The 24,928-nt window shown below is 42.4% G+C and overlaps 2 protein-coding genes across 3 annotated transcripts; one reads left to right on the forward strand and one right to left on the reverse strand.

Annotated features, from left to right (window-relative positions):
* Positions 1-540: 540 nt before the first annotated feature.
* On the forward strand, positions 541-12,613 carry mex3a (mex-3 RNA binding family member A). Of its 2 annotated transcripts, XR_007962288.1 has the most exons (3): positions 541-1,375; positions 6,442-9,796; positions 9,899-12,613. XR_007962288.1 is itself a non-coding variant. In XM_052064477.1 (2 exons), exons 1-2 carry the CDS (start codon positions 754-756, stop codon positions 7,569-7,571), a joined length of 1,752 nt encoding a protein of 583 aa, XP_051920437.1. In that variant the 5' UTR covers positions 541-753; the 3' UTR covers positions 7,572-12,613. The 2 variants fall into 2 exon arrangements, 1 of the variants encoding a protein (XP_051920437.1); XM_052064477.1 differs by having other exon boundaries at positions 6,442-12,613.
* Positions 12,614-15,856: 3,243 nt separating this feature from the next.
* On the reverse strand, positions 15,857-24,756 carry rab11al (RAB11a, member RAS oncogene family, like). The gene is made up of 5 exons (XM_052066226.1): positions 24,487-24,756; positions 21,562-21,757; positions 20,758-20,951; positions 19,279-19,359; positions 15,857-17,985 (listed from the first exon to the last, which is right to left on the reverse strand). The coding sequence occupies exons 1-5, from the start codon at positions 24,524-24,526 to the stop codon at positions 17,846-17,848; spliced, it is 651 nt and encodes a 216-aa protein (XP_051922186.1). The 5' UTR covers positions 24,527-24,756; the 3' UTR covers positions 15,857-17,845.
* Positions 24,757-24,928: the final 172 nt, after the last annotated feature.

The following is a 24,928-nucleotide window of genomic DNA, read 5'->3' on the forward strand; positions in this document are numbered from 1 at the left end:
ACGAGTACAAACATGAAGAAGACTTAAGTTGACGTCATCCTTTCCCGTGTGCCTGGAAGCTGATTCCGTTTATTTCTTTCCGGTGGATTAGCCAAACTACAATAATCAAATATTCATCTTCACTAATTTAATATTTATATTGTAAGGGAGGGAAAAAGTACAAAATGATGGAGACTTAAATGGACGTCAGAAGCTGTTTCTCTATTTTTCTGAACAACAAAGAGGGGAAAAGTGTAACTATCCCAATTTTTTTCATGTTTTTATTGATGGGCGTGGGGGCCTGTAACCCCCATTCAACCTCACTAAGTATTATTTCTATGAATGAAAATAAATAATAATTATAATAATAGTCCGAAAAGTATCACACTCTTTCCCAGCACTCGTCTGTCGTTTCAGAGAACAAAAATGCTGATTATCTATATAATAATACAGAACATCACATGGTTCTTTTGGAGCATGAAGATGAGGAGGGGAGAGGCTTGTAGGAGCCAGACTGGGTGGAGCGTCGCCCCCACCCACCCCCCCATTCAGTCATCCACCCAGTCCCCCCACCCCCGAGCCAACGGCAAATCCAACCCGGGAAGAGCGCGCAGTCACCGGCCTCGTTCTCCTCGCGTGTCCCGTCCGCCCCTGGAGCTCGCCGGCTCGCTAACTGGAAGTAGTAGTGTGGGGGTCCAGGGGGCGAGGGGAGGACTGTTGGGGGGCGGCGGTACGAGGGAGGGAGGGTCGACTGGGTGGCTGGTGGGTCGGTCCATGGGAGGGACTAGCGCAGAAAAAGAGGAGGGGGGCGGTGGAAGGAGGCGTCTGCTAGGAGGCTGTTTCTCTCTCCAGTCTCTTCCCCGTCGTCTTTGTCTCGCGCCACTCTTTTGTTTAGCCATGCCGAGCCTGCTGGTGCTTGCAGGGATCATGGAGAAAAACGGGGGCTACGGCGCCGATCTAGCCGGCTCCGCTTTCGGGGGCGAGGCAGGTCTGCTGGGGCCCCCAGACGACGACGAGGAAGACTCCCGCGCCCTAAGGGTCGCGCTCGGCCAGCTGTCGCTCCTGGGGCTCGGCGAGGGCGAGGACGGTGGAGGAGGAGGTGGTGGAGGAGGAGGTGGAGGTAGTGTTGTTATCGGCGGTGGTGGAGCTCCGACGAGCGGAGTGCAAGACCGGAGCAACAACAACAACAACAACCACCACAACAGTGGAGGAGGAGGAATTGGGGGAATCGGTGGACTTGGAGGCGGAGGGGACGCGTCGATCCTCCAAGGCAAGAGCAAGTTGTGCGCCCTGTACGAGAGCTCGTCCGGGGAGCCCAAAGGACGCGGCTGCAACATCACCGAATGCGTCCCGGTACCCAGCTCCGAGCATGTTGCCGAAATAGTGGGCAGGCAAGGTAAATCCCTCCCCCGAAAATAAGAATAAAAAAAGAAGCATGCTTTCTTTGCAAACTTTTTTGGTTCCAATGTTACCTTTAACAAAGAAAAGGGAGTGGTGGTAGTGTTTTTTTTCTGGGTACCCCCCCTCCCCTTATGCCTCCTTTTCCATGAGGCTTCAGCCTCCCACTTTTCCTGCCTCATAAGTTCCATCACCATCCAGGAGCTTTTATGAATTTATTTGGGATGATTTGTTAATTTGATCTGATACCCTTTTTTTTCCTAAGCAATCGTGTAGTGAAGCCAGAGTCTGCTGCATGATTCCACAATCCAACGCCATCAATGTCAGCGGAGCGTTGGCTTCCTTTGTCGTCTGGGACGCGCCAGACTGTTCAAAAGGCAACGTGCTGTTGCGAGGAGGGCGGTGGGGAAAGAGGGTGGGTGGCTGAGTGGGTGAAGGTTGGGGGGTGGTATGGGGTGAGGGCTGGCAGCGTGGAGAAAGGAGGTCTGGTTTCCACCATGTTCTGCCTGGGATGATGTTTGGGGGGTGTGGGGGGGGCTTGTCTATATGGCCCACTGACACATTTGGACAAAGGAAGCGAGCCATCCAGTCAGTCAGCCAGCGTAAACATGTCATATTATTGCTTTTTTCCGTGAGAATTTTTCTCCGTTTTTGAATTACGCAATGTTTACGTACAGTTAAAAAAAAGTTGAGTGAAGTCCAAATGTCAAGGCAACAAAACAATTTTAAAAAAATGAAGTTGGACAATTCAACAAAATATTTTAAGTTTTGCTATTGTCAAAATTGTCTCTCTCACCTTTTCAAAAAATACATTAAGAGTTGACAGAAGTAATTGTCCCTCGAATGAAAGATACACGTGAAAACAGTTCAGCAAATTGTTTTGGAGTGAGAACTTGCTTGCTTTGTTGTGCTAACACTGTGGCCATTAATGTCAATAATTTCTATTTTCAAGTGGTTACAACCTAAATTATTGTTTTAGCCCCCCCAATAAATACAAGTTGTGTTTTTACAGTGTGGTGATTTAATTTTCAGGGATGCCACTATGACCAGGGCTCATTTCATTAAGTACGATGGCCGAAAACATAACAAGATGTGATTCATAAAAGCATTAAAATGCCAATGGGAATTCTGAACTTTTGGGCAATTTTAGACAGCCTCCAAATTGTACGAAATTTAGACGATTAAGTTTTATGTGAACGTCGTTGACAAATTTATTTAAGTATGGGAGCACAAAGGCTAAAAAAGAAATTCCTAAAAAAAAAACGACAACTTGTTTCCTCACACTTTTAGCACTAAAGGCAGGATAAAAAAACAAAACAAAGGTGAAAATTTGGTTCAGTTTCTCGTTTGTATAAAGTTTCAAGCAATTTGAATTATCAAGGATTGCAACAATGACCATAGCTCATTTCATTAAGTACCGTGAGCTGAAAGCGTTATTTTAAAAAAAGTCAAAATTGCTCTATATTTTAGCGAATGGATGGACACACGCCCCCAAAAAATCATCTGACTTATTTAGACTAATTTATTTAAGAAGACCTATCTGTTGACCTTTGGCCCAAAAGGTCAACAGATGTGACAAAAAAAATTCAAAAACATTACAAATGTGATATGTGATTAAAGCTAAAATTGCAAACTTCTGTACAATTTTAGGAGGAATGACTTCTTTGAACTAACCACAGCAGAGCTCAACTTTCAATGGCTGACAAAGTGTTCTTCTTCTGATAGCAACCGAGTTGCGACTCAACACTGCCTCTGCTGGTCATGACATACAAGGGCAAAATGTCTTTCATCCATAATGAAATTGGTACAATCAAATTGGTCAGATTGACTCTTATTATTTGATGATTTTTATTGTCCCTGCAACAAAAAGTTCTATTTCATACTATATTGTGTGTGTTTCATGAGTTTCAAAAAGTTATTTATTCTTTAATGTATATTTCTATATTACCTAATTACTAGTTTTTAGATAAACTAACAGAGATGAGACACTTTTAACTTTTTTTCAGTTAGACACAAACCCATAAAAACGTACTTCTTTTGTGCCAAATAAAAAATGTTCATTTAGAAAAAGGTTTTAACCTTATGGGCCACCATACATATTTTTTGTGGGATCGTTGTATGGATTCAATGAAACGCTTTGTTAATATAAAACTTTGCACATTCCGGCCGCTATTCTTCACAAAATGTAAGTCAAAATAAGTCCTAGTCAGTGTACATAAGACACATGACCACATTCCTCTACGTATTGACAAAGCAACCAACATTCTGAGGAAAAATTTCCACCAAAATTGCATCAATATGCAGAATTCCAACTGCTAACACACACAAAACAATCACACATCTTTCCCATCCTTTTTGGACCTCATACGATCAAGCAATGATTTAAAAAAGAAAAAGTGAGAGCGATTGTGGAATTCCTCAAACAAAAAAAGCTCAGAAAAATTCTGTTAACAACTAAATTAATTAAAATGCCCTTTTTTTTAAAAATGCATCATTCCAACCACCAAAACATGTTAATCAGACCTTTTTTTTTACTGCTCTTTTTGAGCCTGCATACAATCAATCAATTAATTTAAAAAAATGTCACAGAGATTGTGGGGTCCCTTAAACAACAAAAACTCAAATTGGCTAAAAACCAAATTTATTAGGATGCCCTTTTTAAAAATCATTTCAGGCCACTCTATGTCCTGAAATGAGTCAAAAGAAATCTCACGGACACATCCTCTGTCCATTCGGAAACAAAAACATTCTTAGGAACAAGCATTCCTCAAAAGGATTCCAACTGTCACCTCACACACGATGTTGGCATGTGATGATCTTTTGCATTGTGTAATTTGGAAATGAAAAAAAATTGTAAACGCTGTAGAGCACCACATGCTAACATCTGGACTTCACATTTTACGGAATATTTTTTGACAAAGAATATTTGGTTCAGGATGGGTGAAGATTTTCATTTCACTGAACTGTATAGTGACCTCTATAAAAATCCTGACATATCAGTAAGACATTTCAGAAATTAGTGAATGATTCCCAACACAGCCAAAGATTGTTACAATCAAAACAATAATGGAAGACCTGAGGTTTTTGGTGCTAACTTCTCAACTGTTTATTTACAAAATGTTATATGTGTAGCGTGGCTTTACATTGCCAACTAGTGGCCGGGCATGCACATTACAACATTTTCAGTCATTTTTAACACCCACGACCTGAACCTCACGAAGGGTCGATGGTGTGCTAGAGCCTATCCCAGATGACTACGGCCAGTGGGCGGGGTACACCCAAACACAGGGCACACATAAGCAAATAATAATTCGCGCTCACAATCACACCTACGGACAAATTAGAGTGAACAATTCACCTAACGTGCATGTTTTTGGAATGTGCGAGGAAACCAGAGGACCCGGAGATAACCCACGCGGGCACGGGGAGAACATGCAAACTCCACACGGGAAAGCCGGGGCCCCGAATCGAGCCCTGTGTACTGTGAGGCATACGTGCAACTGTATATTTAAATTCCCTATTAAGAGACAATCTTCAAAGTTGTTAATTTCTGGTTGAAACCAATTCATTCAAATACACGACTGTAACTCCCATGGAAAATTTGCAAAACAAACATTTACAGAATTTTAGAGCACAGTTTTAATGGTATGTTGTTGTCAACATACACATCACCGAGCAATTTGGCGTACTTCCACTTGCATCATTTGGAACGTTCCCATCGTTACAAATGAAGCATCTCGAATGACTGTAAATTCTTGTTGTGTGATTGATTAATCTCTGCCCCTGTAATTGTCTAATTGGGACGCTCATTTTGTACTGATTAAAAGGCGGCGTGCAGGAATGTGTACTTCCGTGCTCCTCTGCGACACTGTCGCGTCGATTAGCCTCATTAAACCACCAGCACGGCCGGCTGGGGTGCCTCCACGGGTGTTTGTAGTTGTCGGGTACGAATGGGGGGTGGCGGGGGGACAAAAACAAATCCCCATAGCGTCCCTTTCCTTCTGGCGAAGGAAAGGAGCTTCCGATTCGTGCACAGGTCCCTTTAAGAAAGGCCTGACCAGTCAATAACCAGGGCGCTGGCTCCCTCTGTTTCTCAATGGCCGACTGAGTGAATGCATGTAAATATCAAACTGGCCTCACTGCAGATTCACAAAATAGGTGTGACCCCCTCCCCCCCCCACACACACACACCGAATGAGCGGACGTAGAGCAACAGCTGGACCAAAAAAAGCAAGCTGCGAGTGGCCCGGTCGCAAGTTCAAGGGGAGGTCAAAACTCTGAAGGATGACCGTGATGCTGCAAATAGATCTGCAGTGGTTCCTCGGGCCCACCGCATCAGTAGTAAAGAAAGTGTTTGCTTTGGAAGTGCTCACACCAACGCGGCTGTTCTCAATAATCATTCGCCAAAGGGTTTGATCTGGCCATCTTGAAGTTGGCTTGTTTGTTGTCGGTAAACGTACTAAACAAAAACCAACAACAACAACAAATGTTTAACTTGTTCAGGGTAATGTGGTGTAAATTCTGGATGACTTTGGTGTGACAAGCAAAGCAGGGTGCCGGTTGGGTGCTGTCTATCACATGGGGGGAAAAAAAAACTCCAAACCCACCGACAAGAGGTGAAGATTCACAATATCCCATGACGGTGGTGCTTTGACAGCAAAATATGTTTTTGAGGTGAAACCTGGTGACAAAAGTTTGAGAACCGCTGCTATAGACAGTCTTTTGCCTCATTTAAAAAAAACCCCAAAAGAAACCCAAAAAAATGCAAGGCAAGCTTCCTGTCTTGGGGTTGTTTGGAGAGACCACCTAACCAAGTCACGTTGCATGAACCGATGAAGCATTCATAGACGAGAGGTGAAAAACAAACAAAGCAGTCCAGTTGCCATCTGTCCCTGTTTGGTTCGGAAAAGACGCCGAACCAATTTTGCTTGCATGACCTAACGAAGACCTCTTAGATTAGATGTGAAACATCGACGACAAACAGAGCAGTCCAGAAATGACCTGGACAAATGAGAATATCCGCAAGCATTTTTTTTTTTTAACTGTTTGTCGGTGTGTCTGTAGGTTGCAAGATAAAAGCCTTGCGGGCCAAGACCAACACCTACATCAAGACCCCCGTGCGAGGCGAGGAGCCAGTGTTCTTGATCACCGGCCGCAAGGAGGACGTGGCCCTGGCCCGCCGCGAGATCATATCCGCCGCCGAGCACTTCTCCATGCTCAGGGCATCGCGCAACAAGCTGGGCGTGTCCTTCAGCGGCTCCCCGCCCACCCCGCTCCCAGGCCAGACCACCATCCAGGTGAGGGTGCCGTACCGAGTGGTGGGGCTGGTGGTGGGCCCCAAAGGCTCCACCATCAAGCGCATCCAGCAGCAGACCTGCACGTACATCGTCACGCCCAGCCGGGACCGGGACCCCGTCTTCGAGATCACCGGCTCGCCCAGCAACGCCGAGCGAGCCCGCGAGGAGATCGAGGCGCACATCGCCTTCCGGACCGGAGGACTGCACGACCACAACAACGAGAACGACTGCCTGGGCCCCAACGGCGGCAGCAGTCCGGCGGGGAGCAGCGGGAGCGGCGGCGGCGGCGGCCTGGAGAGTCGACTCCAGCAAGTGTGGGGCCTCCAGGGGGGCCAGCGGAAACCCCTCACCAGCAGCTACCGCCAAAACTTCTCGGACGCCCTCGGGGGCGGCGAGGGAGTGGGGATCTACAATAAGGGAAATTTCTCCAGCTCTGGAGAAAAGCCTTGCTCCTTTTTCGGCTCGGAGGGCGCCCAGAGTTGGGGTGACCCCGACTACCCCAAGCAGATGGCTTTCTACGCCCAGCAGCGATCCAAGAGCTTCGGAGGGCTCCCGCTGCCCCTTACTAGACTCTCGCCGGGGCTCCCGGAGCCGCCGGCCAACTCGTCCGTCGGCGGCATGGCGTCGGGGTCGCCGCACGCGCAGGCTCGCCGCGCCCACAGCGAGCCCACCTCGGCAGGGGAGGGCGGCTTCCCGGGACGGCTCCCCGTACCGGACTCGCCGCCGGCCGTGCGGGATTGCATGACCTGCTTTGAGAGCAAAGTGACGGCCGCCCTGGTGCCCTGCGGCCACAACCTCTTCTGCATGGAGTGCGCCATTCGAATCTGTGAGCTCAACCACCCCGAGTGTCCCGTGTGCCACACGCAGGTCTCTCAGGCCATCCGAATATTCTCCTAAGGAACCGCGTCCCTTTTTTAGACAGCTGTTTTTTTTTCTTCTTTTCTTTTCTTGGTCTCTTGTTTGTCGGTCGGCTAATTAGTTGCCCTTATTACGGTTGTTATTATTATTATTCTTATTCCTATAATTGCGATACATTTTTCATTTTTCAGGAAAAATTTTAAAACGATCAAGCAGCTATTTTAGAAGGCACTGCTTGCTTTACTAAAAAGTATAAGAAATATTTTTCAGTTTTTCTTTTATATACATATATATGCATATATATTTTATAAAAATTTTGTTTATAAGAGAAGCATTGTACCTTTTCAGGTTTAGATTTTTTTTTTCTTCATCTTTTTTGTTTTTTAAGATGGGACTGCTGCTGTTATTCCTAAATGCAGAATCACAGTGTAGGCCGACAAAATGTGAACATTTTATTACTGCTATTCCATTTTTTTTTTAAATGATCACAACACCATGAAGTGGGATTATATGGAAGGAGGATTGTTCAATTCACACCGCACCACACAATCATCTTGGGTCTAAAAGAGGGTTGTTAATCACACTTTTTGATGGTAAATGAATCATTTTATTGTGCTTTGACAATAGAAAATGTGAATGGATTTTATTCAAAGCACTTCTTCAATAGTTATACTGTACTCTTGATTTTTTTTTTTTTGTGGGGGGGCATTACATTGTTATTCGCCATATTATCGGTGCCATTGTTTGGACCAGTGGCTCCCAAAATGAGCGAATGTTATTCAGTGGATGCTCGCCTTCCCCTCGTGGTTTAAAGGACTCCTTTTACTTGCCCACGACACCCCCCCCCCGCCACCCAAAAAAAAAGCCTTTGAAATCGGACCATTTGGCCTCGACGAACACCCCTCCAAACCACTTTCTTTTTATTCTCACTCGTACATTCGCCACGAGAAGAATGTGAGCAAACGTCATGCAGATAAGACGAGAATTTGTTTTTGTATTGGGCGTCTGGCTGCAGCAGGTGTGGGGTTATCTCGACTGGTCCCCCCCCCCCCCCCCCCCCCGTTTTGTCTCCCTTCTTTGACCACATGTTCCCCTTCCCTGGGCTGCTTACAGCGTGACCAGCCCCCCCTCTCGGATTGAGGAGCGTTATTGTCCGTGGGTACTCGGACAGCGGGGCCTGGCGGGCACTCTTTTGATAATTAAGTGGGTTTGGTCCAGGTGCGGACCGGAGGGGGGAATCCAACCCCCCGCTGTCGTGCCCAACCAACCCCTCTATCCCCCCACAACATACGAGATTTGAAAGCCACACTATTGATGAAAAACATGTGGCCATGTTAAAAAGAAGGCACTGTCACGAGGTGTAGTGTGAACGCCCCCAACCTCTCCAGCCTAACCCCTTTATTACAGCCCCCCCCCACACACACACAAATGCACCAACTGTGAAATTCAAAACAGGGTTTACGTGACAGATCCAAAAAGGCCTACCCACTGACCCCCCCCCCCCCACCCCAGCTACTGTAAGGGACATCCAGCAGCTGCCCCTTCGCTATGGACACTGGGGGCCCCAGCCAATGGGAGACCCCCGGCCTCCTCCTCCCCACTCCCCTGCCCTAGCTTGAATGAAATCAGGCAATTGTAATTGACAGGAAAAGCGGGGGAAACACCCCATTTAACTCGCCCTCGCTCTGAATCAAATTATGCTCTGGGCCCAGCACTGGGGGGGGGGGGGACAAATGGGTTATTGCGGGGCTTAAACTGTTGAATTAAAGAGGGGGACTTGTCGGTAAGCGAGGCCATCTAGGGGCGGGAATGGTCAAGTCCACATTATGGCGAACAATACTATCTAATTACATGTTAAGGTGTGTGTTGATAGCCACGATGCATCATGACATTTACAGCACAATAATGACGCTAATTAAGAATAACACTCCCAACTTTTGCTGTCAAAGTATTGCCGGAAGAAATCACGATCTGTTTCCAATCAGCTTGATCGGCTGTCTAAGCTGCTGTCAGATACAAGAGGGGCATATTTACATGATTCTGGGTGGCTGTAGTACTTCTTCAAAATATTGAGAACTGATGATTGGTGTATCCGCCCTGTGATAAAGGCGCAATGTATCATGATATCAATAGATCATCGTATCCCTATCGCCTCGACTTAAGGCTTCAAACTGTTTTACAGGTAATGGGGATTGATACCCAATGATGCAATGTATTGCAATATCACTTCCGCTTGAGCCTTCAAACTGTTTTAAAGGTATCAGGTATCATAATTTGCTGATGATACACTGTATTGCAATATCGATACAAGAGAACACGTATCACCTCAGCTTGAGCCTTTAAACTGTTTTCAATTCTGGTATCAGGTATCGATATCTATTGTGTGTCTACTGATACAGTGATAATGACGTGATGTATCGCGATATCGATTCGATATTTTGTACAACCCACAGAGAAGACGTCCGTTTCATTTTAAATTGTGTCCCAGCCACATCCTTCCCTCAAGAGACCCCCCCACCCCCCACACCCCACCCCCACCCGTGGCCTCCTCTTAAGAGCCAAACACAAAGCATAGCACGTGTAACACTTACAAAATAAAAGTAACTTAAACTCTAGGACAAGATAGTAGAAATAAAGAGTATCATTCTATGGAGAAATTGCACAGCACAGTCAAAAAAAATATTCTTAGTATTTTTGTTTATGCCTTAATGTTACACTTTTTTTATTCCAATAATGCCATTCAGGCTGACACATTGGCCTTCCATTGCACCAACCCCTTACAACAACTTTTCAAAGTTAAAGAATGTGAATCACACTTGGCTAAGGAGGGGGTTCAGGAAATGACACCCTTAACCCGTCTGTTATGTCGCGGGTCAAATTGACCCGTTTTATTGTGAAAGAGAAGTAATATGAAGTAGTTTTGGGGTTATGAAAAGTCACATGTTGGCTGTGATGTTTGTAATGGAGCTAATAATGACTTTTTTTTCTGTTTCTGACCCTTTTGGCTAAATTACATGTCACGAGTCAAAATGACCCAAGAACATTACTCCTGTTCCTGAAGACCTTACACTTACACTTACAAAAATAAATATGAAGAGTAAAGCACCTTATTTACTAAGAGAAGAAGCGCATTTCATGAATACCAAACCGACCACTGATGGTGAAATATTTCCTAGAATCTAAGACATGCACATGAGGATTCCCTTTTGTTTTTGTTTATGTTGTATTTCTTGTCGCTATCACGACAAGAGAGGGCTGCCTCTTTATATCCGAGTATTCAAAGACTCTTTGTAAATAAATAACACATTTATTTGCGCATCGGACGTCCGGCTTCCACAAAGCTTTTACTACTCCAATTTAACACCGGGAAAAAAGAGAACATCTTATTTTTATTATTATTATTATTGTGTTAGCCATCACTTTGACACAAATGTTAGCCTTTATGAGATAGATCCATAGGTTTAATACATATTATTTCAAGGGGTTAACATAATCAGACACTTCTATGATATCCCTTATGAAGCCTGTACTGTAAAAATCTGAAATACATAAAGGTTCTGATGAATTATATGTGTAATAACAATAATAATAATAATAACAACAATAACCCCTGAATGAAGACACAATTTTCTATGTACATTAAGATGAAGCAATAAACGGTAATATTCCATTCAGACTACTTTGACTATTAGCATTTAAGCATTTGGTAGCTTGTCGGAGCTCTTTGATTCGTAAAAAACAAAAAACAAAAAAAAACTTCAGGAAAATTGCTGTGCTCTTCAGGGTCTTTTTTTGCGTGATATGTTGTATATTAAGCACTCGTTTCAGGATTTCTGAACGGCAATGAAAAGACGAGATTGGATGCTAACAATGCTAATGACGCTAACAAGTGTCTTAGCTTTTAGCGTAGCTTCCAGACTTCGCCTCTGCTTTGTATTACGGTCACATGTAGCCAAAGACCAACGTATGACCAGAGCCAACTTAGTAGTGTTCTAAATGCGATATCGTACATTGTGAAAGCAAATCTGTGAAAACATATCAGGTCTGGGACGCCCCACAATCGAGTCATATTTCATGTGTGGGTCACTATTTCCACAATAGGGGTGACGTTAAAAACAAGGACAATTTTCAGAGTTGACTTTGGAGTTTTACATCGCATGCTAGCAAGATATTGTACCGTATAGCTAAGAGTTAACCGCATACAAAAAGCTTTACGACCTCAAGGCTTCCGTGGGGTTTTCCAAAATGGCATACAGCATCGCAGCATAGTTAAAATTGTTACACAAAAATAAGATTGCTTAAGAAATGTGCGTAAGTTTCATTTGTGCAGCTCGGGCCGGTATGAAATACTTTGCATCGAGACACGAGCGACTTGAAATGGGCGGCGGAAACGGCTCACAGCGACATTCGAGTCGTTCATTTTTCCTTAGTATTATTTTTTACAATATTGTATTACGATTTTTCCGTTGTAGTCAAAATAGGAATTGTTGATGGGTTTTTTTCTCGCTATGAAAACGGACGTATGCATTTATATAGAATCCCTTTGAAGGAGTGATAGGAAATCCATATTCTCAATGGATGCACTTAAGCAATTGTAACCAACTTTTTACAAAAATCGAGCAAGTAATGCATTTGAATGTATGAACAAAACTCAACCTAATGCACTCCTTATTTGTTTTATTACCAGCTTTAAGTTTTTGTTGTTTTTTTTTTCCTTCGGATGGAGTTTAGGGGAAAGAATTTGTGACGTGTTTTCAATATATTTGAGTTGTTCAGGATACATTTATAGAAAGTAAGTTAAAATGACAAAGAAAAAAAACATTACAGTTTTGTCAAATCTATTTTGCTAACATTGGTTTTTATTTCTTAGAACGCAGAGTGTGGGGGCGGGGGTAAGGAAACAAAAAAAAAGTCAGTATCTGGATGTTATTTAAGAAAACAAACCTATTTAAAAGACCTTTTGTTTTGTTTTTTAATTCAAATGACAAGAAGTTAATATATTTCTAAGCAAGGTGGGGGAAGTCAGTTTCTACGTAAAAAAAAAAAAAGTTTTATTTATGACAGTTATGGACGCCGGTCGACCCTCGTGCCACGCCCACGACAGCATAGACTATTTTTTAAGAATTTGGAGATATTTTAGTCACAGAGCATCAATCTTGTGCCTCGATTATATTAGTATTATTATTGTTACTATTATTATTATTATTCATGTCCTGCATTAGTAACTCCCCCTTGCCGCTCCCCCCCATATACGCATATGCCTTCACCTGTAAGCCCATGGTACTGACTTACTGACTGCATTACACATTTCCTCTGTGATTCAAAATCCAAAATCAAGGTCAAAGGTCTTGACTGCATACAACTTGTCATTTTGGACATTGCCAACTCCACTTTTGTGTGTTTTTTTTTTGGTTTGTTTTGGATTGACAGCAACAGAGCAGCTTGACGATGGCTGATTTTTTTTAAATTTTTTATTTTTTGCGAGTTAGGCGGGCCCTCGAAGGCAAAACTGAGGCCCGGTGGTATTCAAGAGTAGTAGATCTATGTACTGTAACTAGATAGCACACATGACACACAACAGGTTCATTACTGTACTAGTTTGCATGTATGTCGTGTGGTCACTTAGGGCTAGATGTTCATAGTTGGGAGCATTTTCGGAGGTCAAAAGGAGGCGAGTTTTGATGCCGGGCAGTCCCCACGCCGGGTTATATGAACAGTGAGGCCACTTCCTTCAGTTTTGCTGAAAAACTCATCACAAATCAAGCTGAAATTGTGTTTTCTGTTCAATACCTGTAAAGAATAGAGTACGTCAGAAGCCAATGTTTCAGTCTATGCAGGAGTGTCAAACTCATTTTGGTCGTGGCCAAGTGCCAGTTTTGGGTTCCCTCAGAAGGCCGTGAATGATTGAAAATTACATAATCACCTCGGCATATTATTACGTGTACTCAATTTGCCCTGCTCATATTATATATATTTTTTTAACTACATGGTGTATTTGAAATTATGAATCATGGAAAATAGTGACAACCAAACATAAATATGATTGCTAAGTTGATGTTAACTCATGATGGTGTCTAAATATTGCGTTCTGCTTCTGTGACAATATGAGCAGCGAACCATCCTACAGGCATCTATTCATCATTACAGCGGGTTCAAAACTTGAATTTCAAAGACAAGCTGGGTGATGCCCTCTTCCCACAGCAACCTGTTGAAAAACACGCTTGAGGAATATACAGACGTGTGTGACAGACTTAACAGATGGATTTCGATTGACGTATACAAACATCCACGGCAGCGAATGAGTTCTGAGAAAGAGAGAAAAACTATCAGTCATATTTGGGGAAAAAAGTCCGGGAAAATTCAAATTTTTACACATTTTCTGCTGAGATGAAATCAAATCCAGTTAGCAAGAAACTAATTTGACGCACTTGATTTGTTTTCAAAGACCACAAAAGACATAACGTCGCCTACCTTGAGTTTTGCGGTCATCAGTAGACCCAAAGGAGTTTGCCTCACTGTTCCAATACTTTTGGATGGCCTGTATACAGTATTTGCATTCACCTCACAGCAAATGAACTTGAACGTCCTGTGGTTTATGTATTTATTGGTCAAAACTTGACACATTTCCTGCTGTACGTGACGGGACCAAAAGGTGAAAACTCGCAATCTTCCCCCGAAGACGGCCGACAGTTTGTCTCTTGGTAGCGTTTTCCAATATTTGCAGCACAAATAGTATGTGTGTGTGTGCGTGGTTCATGCCGGTCTAATAGTGGTGGTAATGCGTTAGTTTACGGGCCAGCATCATCAAGCTGGTGTTAGTTTCTGGTTTCTCTATAAACGGTGAAAAGAGGGTCACCCCACTCCTTACCCCCCTCACGCGTGTGTTTGTGTGTGTGTGTGTGTGTGTGGCGCTCTGTGGCTGACCATCAACTTTTTTTGATGGATGGGAACAAAAATGACAAACAATGAAAAATGGAGAGAAAAAAAATATTTGAACTCTGTTACATACAGTGTGCCATGCACTCGACGAGGCATGTGATATTGCAGATTTATTTCTTATAGCACATGTTTTTTTGGTGAATTACATTTTTTGGAAGACATTTTTATGATTGATTAATTATTATTATTATTATTAATGTATCTTCTCCATGTTAGTTCTGGTTCTTTGTTATTTTTCCAAGATACAAGATGTATTGTAAATGTTTCTAATAAAAAGAACAAAATGAAAACAATCCCGGTCGTGGAGTGAGATGTACTTTTGTTATTTTGAGAGTTGCAATGATCAGAAAGTTTTTTGCAAAAAGAACATTCACTTTAAAAAGTACAGGTTGTTGTAATTTAATACATGTTTAACCATTAAAAAAAAAGATTGATTTGGGTGAAAATTGGACAATGCATGAAATAAAACCAATGACTTTTTCGTAATTTCTTTTTCTTTTAATTCATTCACTGCCAGCCATTTCCAAAGCAGAATTCCCCATTTTGCATTTTGATAAATCACTCACCACCATTGTACACTCTCTTCCATCACCCGAAAGTTTGTTTCTATATTTTTCCGTTCTTTAGTACCGTAATCAGCAGTAGACTATTAGTTAATAGTTGATTTCACCAGGATCACCGGTTTCTGATCAAAAAGCGGAGAAAATGAGCTTTTTGTGAAAAGAAACATGTTCAGCAGAACTGAGACCTTTACACTTTGTATAATTTTTTTTTTGCTTTTTTGACACCTCAAACTACAAAATAACAAAAACAAGATTGAGAAAATTCTTTCGACAGGAAAATAATTCACAGATATGAGTACAAAAAGTGCCCTGACGCCATGGTTCGAGCTGAACATCAGCGGCTCTTCTCAATAGTGTTCCTCAGAAGAATATATTTGTCTGTGGAGGTAAATGGTTGGATTCCAGTTGACAAATATAAAAGTCCACAGCAGTGAACAAGTTCACGGAAAAAAGTGGATTTTTTTTTTTACCCATTTTCAAACCTGGTCAATTTGACTAAAAGATAGGAGCAGGGTTAAAATTAAATATAATCTCCTCAGCAATCAAAAGGACAATCAGTCAGTGGAGTGAAATATATTGCGTCATGAAATTAGAAGTGGTAAGATGGCTGCCTTTACAGCGGCTCCTATCATTTTTGTTCTTCAACTTTCTTCCTTTCATAACTTTGCTGCTGTAAATTGGGAATTTCTCCAATGTGAGATGAATAAAAGTTTTCTTATGCTTATTATTCTTAAAAATTGTCTTCCTGCAAAGTTAATGTTCTCTTATTCGTGCTCATTAAGGAACGTCATTCAATTCCACCAAATGAAGACATAAAAGACATTCTACTACAAATCAAATTTATTTGCACATATACAGTCCAATATACATATTAGAATAGTGGTTTGCGTTTCCTTTTTTTTAAAAAAAAAAACAAACAATAAAAGCCCTGTCCTGCACCACCAAGTTTAAAGACCTGTGAAGGCCACACTGCGCGCGCGCACACACGCACGCGCACACACGCACGCGCACACACGGACACACACCAGCTGATTGTGTGTAATTTAAATCAAGCCCTTACTAAAACACTCTAGCAACTTTTAATTATTTTAAAAGGTAATAAACAAAAATACCTCCCCACAGGAAAGACAAGCGAGGGTTGACCTCTGCAAGGCAAAACGTTATTTTTTGTTAATGTCCTGGTCCAACTAAGACAGAAAGCAGTAAAAGAGTCTCCGGTATTTACATTAAAAAAAAGCTAAGGAGGTTCCATCCATTTATCTCACAAAAAGGGGAGATGTGCCTCCGAGTCCCCCACCGGTCCCCCAAAATATCTGAAGAAGTCAGACCAGGATCCAACATGTGCATTTATGAAATACGACTCCTTGTCGCCCCTTTCGGAGAGGCGGATGTCCTCACAAAGAATACGTGTGAATTTTAAAAACCAATGCAATTAAAAGCATAGAAGGTAGTGTTCAATAAATATTTTGGGATGAGACATTGAGCAATTGAGGCAAGTGGCGACAGTCTTTGGGAAGGTTCGACTGGCGGTGGCAAGAAATTAATTTTTTTATGGGGGGGCGGATTATTAAACTAGTAACTTTAACAGAGTGCTAAACTACCTCAACCTCTTCTCCGGCTAATCCCGCTCTTATGTCAAACCGACATTCAAAAGCAAAGATATGTAAAATGTAAGAAGTATAGTGACTTAACTGTAAATCTTGATGGCGATGGTGCATCACCATTCGATACAACTCAGGATGCAAAATCCTGAGAATTTTCAAAGTTAGAAATTGACCATGGGATCTAAAAAAAATAATAATAAAAAAATATGGATAAACTGATACATTTGGAGGTTGGCTCTTATGGGACACTTAAACGCATTAAGATTTTAGCCGAACCCTGACTGTTGTTCATGCCCTTAGATTTGTGCAAGGAGAGCGATTTATGTTGGCATGGGTGCCTGGTTGTGACAAAACAAAATGATTTTCAATACCTTTGCAATAAATGACAGCGAACCCCTCTAATATCCATAATGGCTTTGCCGCCATGTTGCAGTATTCAAGTGAAAGGAGGCACTTCATTTAACCAGGCCAAAGCCTTGTCTAACAGAAAAAAAAGTATTTGGGTGACGACATTTTATGGTCTCTTGGTCCCAAGGAAATGCGTTGTATGGCCACTGTTGTGGCGTCTACGTACAATCATGAAGCCTTTTGCGGGGGCCGGGGGGGGGGGATTTATGTGGGAGGGCTTGCTCCCAATCCTCCATGAATAGTGGGGGTTCACTGAACAATAGTACCGTGATGCAATTCATCACCGCTCGAACCAAGTGTGGGAGAAAAAAAAAAGAGGGAGCAATTAGGTAACGTGACAGGCAAGAAGAGCTATCTTCATAATTTATAGAGATGTCTGTAAACGACAAAACAAAATGTTTATAATATGATACCTTTCCATGAAATTACCCTCAATTTACAATGAACTCCCATGGAAAATTTCCATTGTGTAATATTTGTGCCCATCTGAAAACCCCCCTCCCTCACAGAAACGTTCCGGAAATTTTGCCACCCTAGCTATAACCCTTTTTAATATTTTGATTTTTTTTCATAATGGGTCAAAATGACCAAAGGAACATTAACGCTACTCCTGAGAAACCAAGGTAACAGGAGGGTTAAACATGGATAATGTACGTACACTCCTCCCTACAATAGTCCTTGTGAAGAAGTGAAGTGGTTATCTCTACCCACTTCTTGGTCTTCCCCACCTGTCTGTCTGTCTGTCTGTCTGTCTGTCTGTCTGTCTGTCTGTCGGCATCTAACTGTCGCTGTGAGGCTCTCAGTTGTTCTGGCAGCACATGCCCTTGTTGGACGCGTTCTGTGTGGGCTCCACTGTGATGGGCACCACATTGGAGGCGGGCGAGAAGTCCGAGTCGCTACGTCCCGACATCTGCCGCTGTGACACGATGTTGTAGATGGCTGAGCGGAGATACGGAGAGGGAGAGAAAAAAAGAGAGACAGAGACAGAGAGAGAGAGAGAAAGACAGACATTGGGGGGTGTTTCGTACAGTCCCCTCCAAAACTATTGGAACGGCAAGGTCAATTCCTTTGTTTTTGCAGTGAAATGGAGGGATTTGGGTTTTGGATAAAAAAATGAATAAGAGACAAAAGTTCATAAATACAGCTTGTATGTCATGATCTTTACATCTAGATGTGTTCAACAACTCACGACAGAGCATCTTTTCTTTCAAGTCATCCACTTTTCAACGCAGCAAAATTATTGGAACATGTGACTGACTGATGGGCGTTTCAAGATAATATGGTGTTGCCATGGTGATGTAAATACCACAGAGTCCAAACTGGAATTCTGAACTTTGGTCTCATATTCATCCTTTGATCTGAAACCCAAATGTCTTCACTGTACAACAAAAAGAAAAGAATTAACTTTGCCATTCCCCACTAAATACACACTCATGCTTTCTTTTCAACTCGTGGTGAGGCCATGAACAACATTAGCTGTCGCAGCGGCGGCTCATGGATGTCACTTCTACATTCCCAAGAGCTAAGGCTGGATGCTGTCATTGAAGTTGGGGGGGCTGGGGGGGTCACAAAGTTCTCAAACGGCAGGTGATGCAAAATCTTCAAAAGGTGGTCCATTTTGGGAGGTCATTAACTCAATTCCAGTTCAGCTATACAACACATTAATCCACGGATGTGAATTAATACAAAGCAGGTGCAGGGAGCTGAGAGGAGTGCTTCGAGGTCGCCCGAGTGCAGCCATCGATGCAAGAACACGATTACGCGGATGTTGCTGCCATCTACAGGCAGACAACAGATGGTGTGGTGACATCAGGGGATTTTGTCGAGTGCAGCGATCCTGTGTTCTCACCAAGTGCGGCGTTGAACCAAAACTGATTATTCAAGATCTCGCAATGTGGCTTTCTTCAAATTCACCCATAATTGGTGCAACAAGCCAAAATGGGTAATTCCCTATAAATTTTTGGGCGTAGGTCCTTCAGACATTTTTGTGAGTTCTGTTATGATAGCACCCAATCGTGTGGGATTTTCCCCAGGTACGCCGGCAAACATGCAAACTCCACACAGGACGGCCACAGCAAAGATTCAAACCTCGGAAGTGTGAGGCAGACATTCTAAGTATTCGTCCATTGTGCTGCCGGCCATTCAAATCATTGCATTGAAGATGTCATTTAATTTATAACACAATATCAAATCTCAAGGAGCTTCCAAAAACTGTAATAAAATAAAAGTCACCTGTGAGGATAGTCTGGAAGGCAAGCTCCACATTAGACGAGTCTAAGGCCGACGTCTCCAGGAAAGACAAGCGATGTTTTTCTATAAAAACAAAACAAACAGATAATGCCATCGGAAGCCTGCAATAATAAGCAAAACTAGAGAATGCAATATCTGTAGAAAGCTTGTGTGAATGCTGAAGAGCTGACATTGAACGGAAAAGCTGTGGAATTTATTGAACTGATGAAATGTAGAACGTGAGACTTGAAAATGGAATGTCTGAGTCAGTCTAGAATTTGTGGAAGGAGGTAGATTTGTTTAAAAAAAAGGATTAATGTAAACTATTGATATTTATTCAAGTATTACGTAACATGAAAAATGTGGCAATTTCAGGATTTGAAGAGCGATTGGGAAATGCAGAAGGAATGTAAATATCAACGTTGTCAGGCGAAAATCTTTTATGGCCCAATATGGTAAATTTCTTACTTTTTCAAAAATCAATGCAACAAACCCAATTCCAATGAAGTGAAGATGTTGAACATAAAAAAAAACAATAATTGGCAAATCATATTCAACCGATATGAATTGAATACACAATAAAGACAAGATGTTTAATGTTCAAACTGAGAAATGTAATTCTTTTTAGCAAATAATCATTAACCAAGGATTGCAACACATTCCAAAATTGCGGGCAAAAAAAGACTGAGAAAGTTGAGAAATGCTCATCGAACACCCGTTTGGAACATCCTACAGGTGAATAGGCTAACTGGGAACAGGTGGGTGCCATGATAGGGTATAAAAGGAGCTTCCCTGAATTGCTCTGCCATTCCAACGCAAAGATGGGGCAAGGTTCACTTCTTTGTGAACAACTGTGTAAGAAAATAGTCAAACAGTTTAAGGACAATACGTTCCTCAACGTACAATAGCAAGGAATTTCGGGATTTCATCACCTGTGGTCCATAATGTCATCAAAAGGTTCTGAGAATTTGGAGAAAGCACTGCTTGTAAGCAGCAAGGCTGAAAACCAACATTGAATGCCAGCGACCTTCGATTCCTCAGGTGGCACCGAATCAAAAACTGATATCACCACATGGCTCAGGAACACTTAAAAAAACAATGTTCAAGCAGACCTATCCCTAAGTGCAAGAACAACAACAACAACAAAAAAACTCAACTATGCAAATTAAAAGCCATTTCTCAACAACATCAAGAAACGCCACTAAAGTTTCTGGGCCCAAGCTCATCTTGGATGGACTGACGCAAAGTGGAAAAGTGTTCTGTGGTCTGGCAAGTCATCATTACAAATTGTTTTGGGAAATTTGGACATCGTGTACTCTGGGAAAAAGAGGAAAAGAACAATCAGGACTGTCCTAGATGCAAAGTTAATCTCAAAGGGTATTACTGTCGCGGGAAATGTGAATTGTGAACAAAAATGTAATAAAATTCTCTTCAGCCCTGATGTAATGATGGATTCAAGTGTCAATGATCCGGAGGAGGCACCTGCAAAGTCCCGGGCCTCGTCGGTCGGCACGGCTCTCAGGTGGCGCAGGTCGCTTTTATTGCCCACCAGCATGATGACGATGTTGCTGTCAGCGTGATCCTGCAGCTCCTTCAACCAGCGCTCGGCATTCTCATACGTCAGATGCTTGGCGATGTCATAGACCAGCAGTGCTCCCACGGCGCCGCGGTAGTACCTGTGAAATAGTAACAGGATGACATTCAGCACACCTTTACAGTTTTCCCACTAAATTGTGGCCCTACAACATCGGTGTCAAACTCAAGGCCCGGGGGCCAGGTGTGGCCTGCCACATCATTTTACGTGGCCCGCAAAAGCAAATCAAAGATGACAACTTCTATGATACTTGCTCAAATCTGTACCAAAATGTCTAATTTTCATATATAGTAAATCAGTGATGTATTGTAAGCATTTTCTTGTTAGCAAAGCCTTCATTACAGTTCAACAATAATTGAATAACACGTTATTCGTGACTTCGTTATATAGTTTCAGGCATAACGGCTCTCCAAGGGAAACGGTAATTATAATATGGCCTGCAACAAAAATGAGTTTGACACACCTGCCCTACAATGTCTCACAATTTTGTTGGGTGATGCATGTACTTTTTGTGGAAATTTGCGGTACATAGAGATCCTTTTGAATGGGCTTTTATAGCTTTTTCCGGAAAGTTCTATTGTCCTCTTTGCTGCAGATTTTCTCCTGTTGTGGGTAGGTCGAGATCGTCTCCCCCGTGATAAACTGTAATGCGATAAATGTGATTAAATATTAAATAAGGGTATTGCACTGACGCAGAAGTGATGGCCCGGTATCGTTCTTGTCCTGCAGTGTCCCAGATCTGCGCCTTGATGGTTTTGCCCTCCACTTGGATGCTGCGCGTGGCAAACTCCACACCGATGGTGCTCTTGCTCTCCAGGTTGAACTCATTGCGGGTGAAGCGGGACAGCAGGTTGCTCTTCCCGACGCCGGAGTCACCGATCAGCACCACTAATGGTGGAGGAGAGGAGTGAGAGAAATACTCGCGTTAGCATCAACATTGAAATAGACCACCGCTGTTCACGGCTATAAATTGAAACAATCTATTTTGTTATAGACATTTCTTAAAATGTTCAAGCATGAATCATGACTTGATTCGGTATTACTAACTAACTTATATTCCGATTTTTTTTGTCAGCCTCATGCCATCCCACCTTTACGAAATAGGAAGTTTAGTGCTACGGCTTGCAGCAACTGCATTGACAAACAAACCAAGTCATGTTTCAACACTGCTGCGATGTGTTAGTCAGAGCAAATATGGTGTCAAACAAATGGGCAGTCTACTATATCTTGAAAAGTTACCACCATTTGTCCTGAATGTTGGGTGGAGAGGAATCATTAGGCAACCATTAAAACGCGGGTTACAATTATGTCTCTGTTACACGCCCATCCACAAGGCACATTGTTGACGTTTCTGCCGACAAAAGATACTTTCCTGAAAGCGCTTATATCAAAACATCAACCCCCACACCCATTTCTAATGACGTGCCAGCCTTCTCCAAAGCTAGTGGATGCTCACCTGAGCTATGAAGCTAATTCTGGGAGGATGAACCTGTTTGGTTGGATTAGATCAGAGTCTGCTCTACGTAACCCCCTAATTTTTTTTTTTTTAAATTGACAAAGATTGTTTGAATCAGTTCACAATATGACAAAAATACTGCTACACATGTCTTACTAAATTACTTAAAATTATGATAAATCACGAAAAAAAGGTAGTGTAATGTTGAAAATGAACATAAACAGGAACAGTCGCTTTAGACAGTAAAATTACTTTTTACTGTCATTTAGGTTCATAGTGACGCATACTTATATGGAAATAAATAAACAAATATGCTGTTTCCGCTTTGGATTTTTCTGGCAAGTGAAGTGAAAGAAGAAGCTAAGGAAGCCTATAATGGGACGGCTGTGGACAACTTCCTGTGTCGACTCAGTCAACAACATAAGTGCATTAAAAGAACAAAAGGATAGGTGTAAAAAGTTCAAAAGCAATAAAACCTAAGGCACCTGACTGCCATCCGCACTTTGTCACTCCAATTTTTGCTGATGCCAGTCTGCCTGGAACCAAATCTCATCTTCTCTTTGCTCTGTGACAAAGCTTTTGTATGGCTTTAAGTGAACACACACACACACTCATATTCACACACACTTCATACAGGTATTTCCAGTTTGACAACTTGTTTCAGGCTAAGTTCCTCTTGTTCGTGTCAAGGTACAACTATGAATGACTGTTTGCACCGGCTGATGCCAGCCTGTTCCTTTTGACATTTTTTATGTGTGGTGTAAGCCAAGTTGCATCTGTGGTCATGCCAGCATTGGAATAAAAGGCATTAAAAAGCCTTATCTGAGGGTAAAACATTCAGCACATGAAATGTGATAGTGGACAAAAGTTAAGCTAGCGCTGTGTGTCATGGCGGTAGTATGAACTTAGTGGCTCTTACTTAAATGTAAATGAGATTGCAAAGGTTTGTGGTCACTTAGAACACGTAGGTCTTTTAAAGTAAGAGACAAGTGATTCCCAATGGCTGTCCCATAAGAGATCATCACATATGAAGTTTATTAATTTGTTTTAAAATTACCATTTAAAAATTACAAATACAGCAGTGACACAAAGTGAAAGACAAAACTATTAAATGTTCTTCCACTGGGTGGCAATTCAACCTTTGTATCCAATTTTTGTGACATGAGATTTTTTTTCTAGTGTAAAATATGTGCTTTGGCTCAAAAAAGGTTGCGAAAGATTGGTCAAGACTATATTTCTTATGAATCTAATGCTTGTGGAACAGCAGACTGGCAACATGAAGACTGCTACAGTTTTATCTAAGACACATGGGAGGCACTGCAGTTTTAAATACATTTGAATACATTTAATTTCAAAAGAACATTTTGTTCATTATTAGTACTTTGTTATCACGATTATTTAATGATTTATTGTAATTTGTATCGGACCTCTATTATGTACAGTAATTTGATCCTAAACTCTATTTACAGTACACTTTAAAATCATCATGTACTGTACATGTGTTTTGATTGGGGGAAAATAGAGACTATTTCTGGATAGTTTTAGTGTTATTTTCATTGGAGAAAAACATTGCTTTGATTTCAGAATAAAACAACATGAAGATATCTTTAACTAATCTTTGCAATGGAATAATACATATGTGCACATCTCTATTGAGACTAACGTGATTTCCTTTCAAACAATAAATAAAGCATATTTCTCTGTGACACCAAACTTTAGAACGGCAGTGTTTATCCATCCACCAGTCTCTTGAAATTGAACAGAGACGGCCTCTATTGTCGTTTTTGTTGGTAAGTGACAGTTGTCACATGACATTTGCCTGAACTCCAGTCAATAGGCAGGGGCATTTTTTTAGTGTGTGTTTTCGTGGCCTCACGTCGTCCAATGACTGCAATGTCAACCGGTTTGGGCAAGATGACTACTTGCCACATCACATGCCGGTTGGCTTAGCTTGCCAAAACTGATCTTATGTTAGGAGTCATGGTATGGTGGGGTAGCTTTAAAAGTGCATACGTGTGCAGCAACAGGTGCCATCCCTCACCCTCAGATTGATGTAAAGTCATTGAAGGACGACAAGTTCGTCGTCACTTAAACGAAGGTAAGCTAAAGGTAGCAAGCTAAAAGAATGGGGGCGGGTGGGGGACAAGATGGAGCGACTCACCTTTGAAGAGATAATCATATTCATCTTCCCGGCCCGTCATAGTTTCGCCTCACTCGACGCGCTCGTGTTCGTACCAGTCGAGCGAACTTCTATGACCAGAGAAACGATGACAGCCGGAGGCGAACGTCAAGCCGGTCAAACAACACGTCGTGAGCGGTGATGACGTCTCGTCTCCCCCTCGGAAAAAGGAAAAGCGTGAGGCAAAGTTTGTCGTCGTCTTCCTCGTACTGTCTCCGTATTCTTGTCACCACCAGTTGCAGCAAACCTGAGCAGCAGCACTGGCGTGACGTCGCCTGTTCGTCACACCTCCGCTAAACTCCCATTGGTCTCTAGCCGGCCGACACCTGTCACGCGCTGTGACGGGATTGGTCAGCAGCAGTGTCATTTATGATTGGGTTCCTGTGGGTGACGTAGGTGGCTCAGAGCCTCAACAGGTGATATC

This window comes from Hippocampus zosterae, chromosome 5 (assembly GCF_025434085.1).
Source record: "Hippocampus zosterae strain Florida chromosome 5, ASM2543408v3, whole genome shotgun sequence".
Lineage (NCBI taxonomy): Eukaryota > Metazoa > Chordata > Actinopteri > Syngnathiformes > Syngnathidae > Hippocampus > Hippocampus zosterae.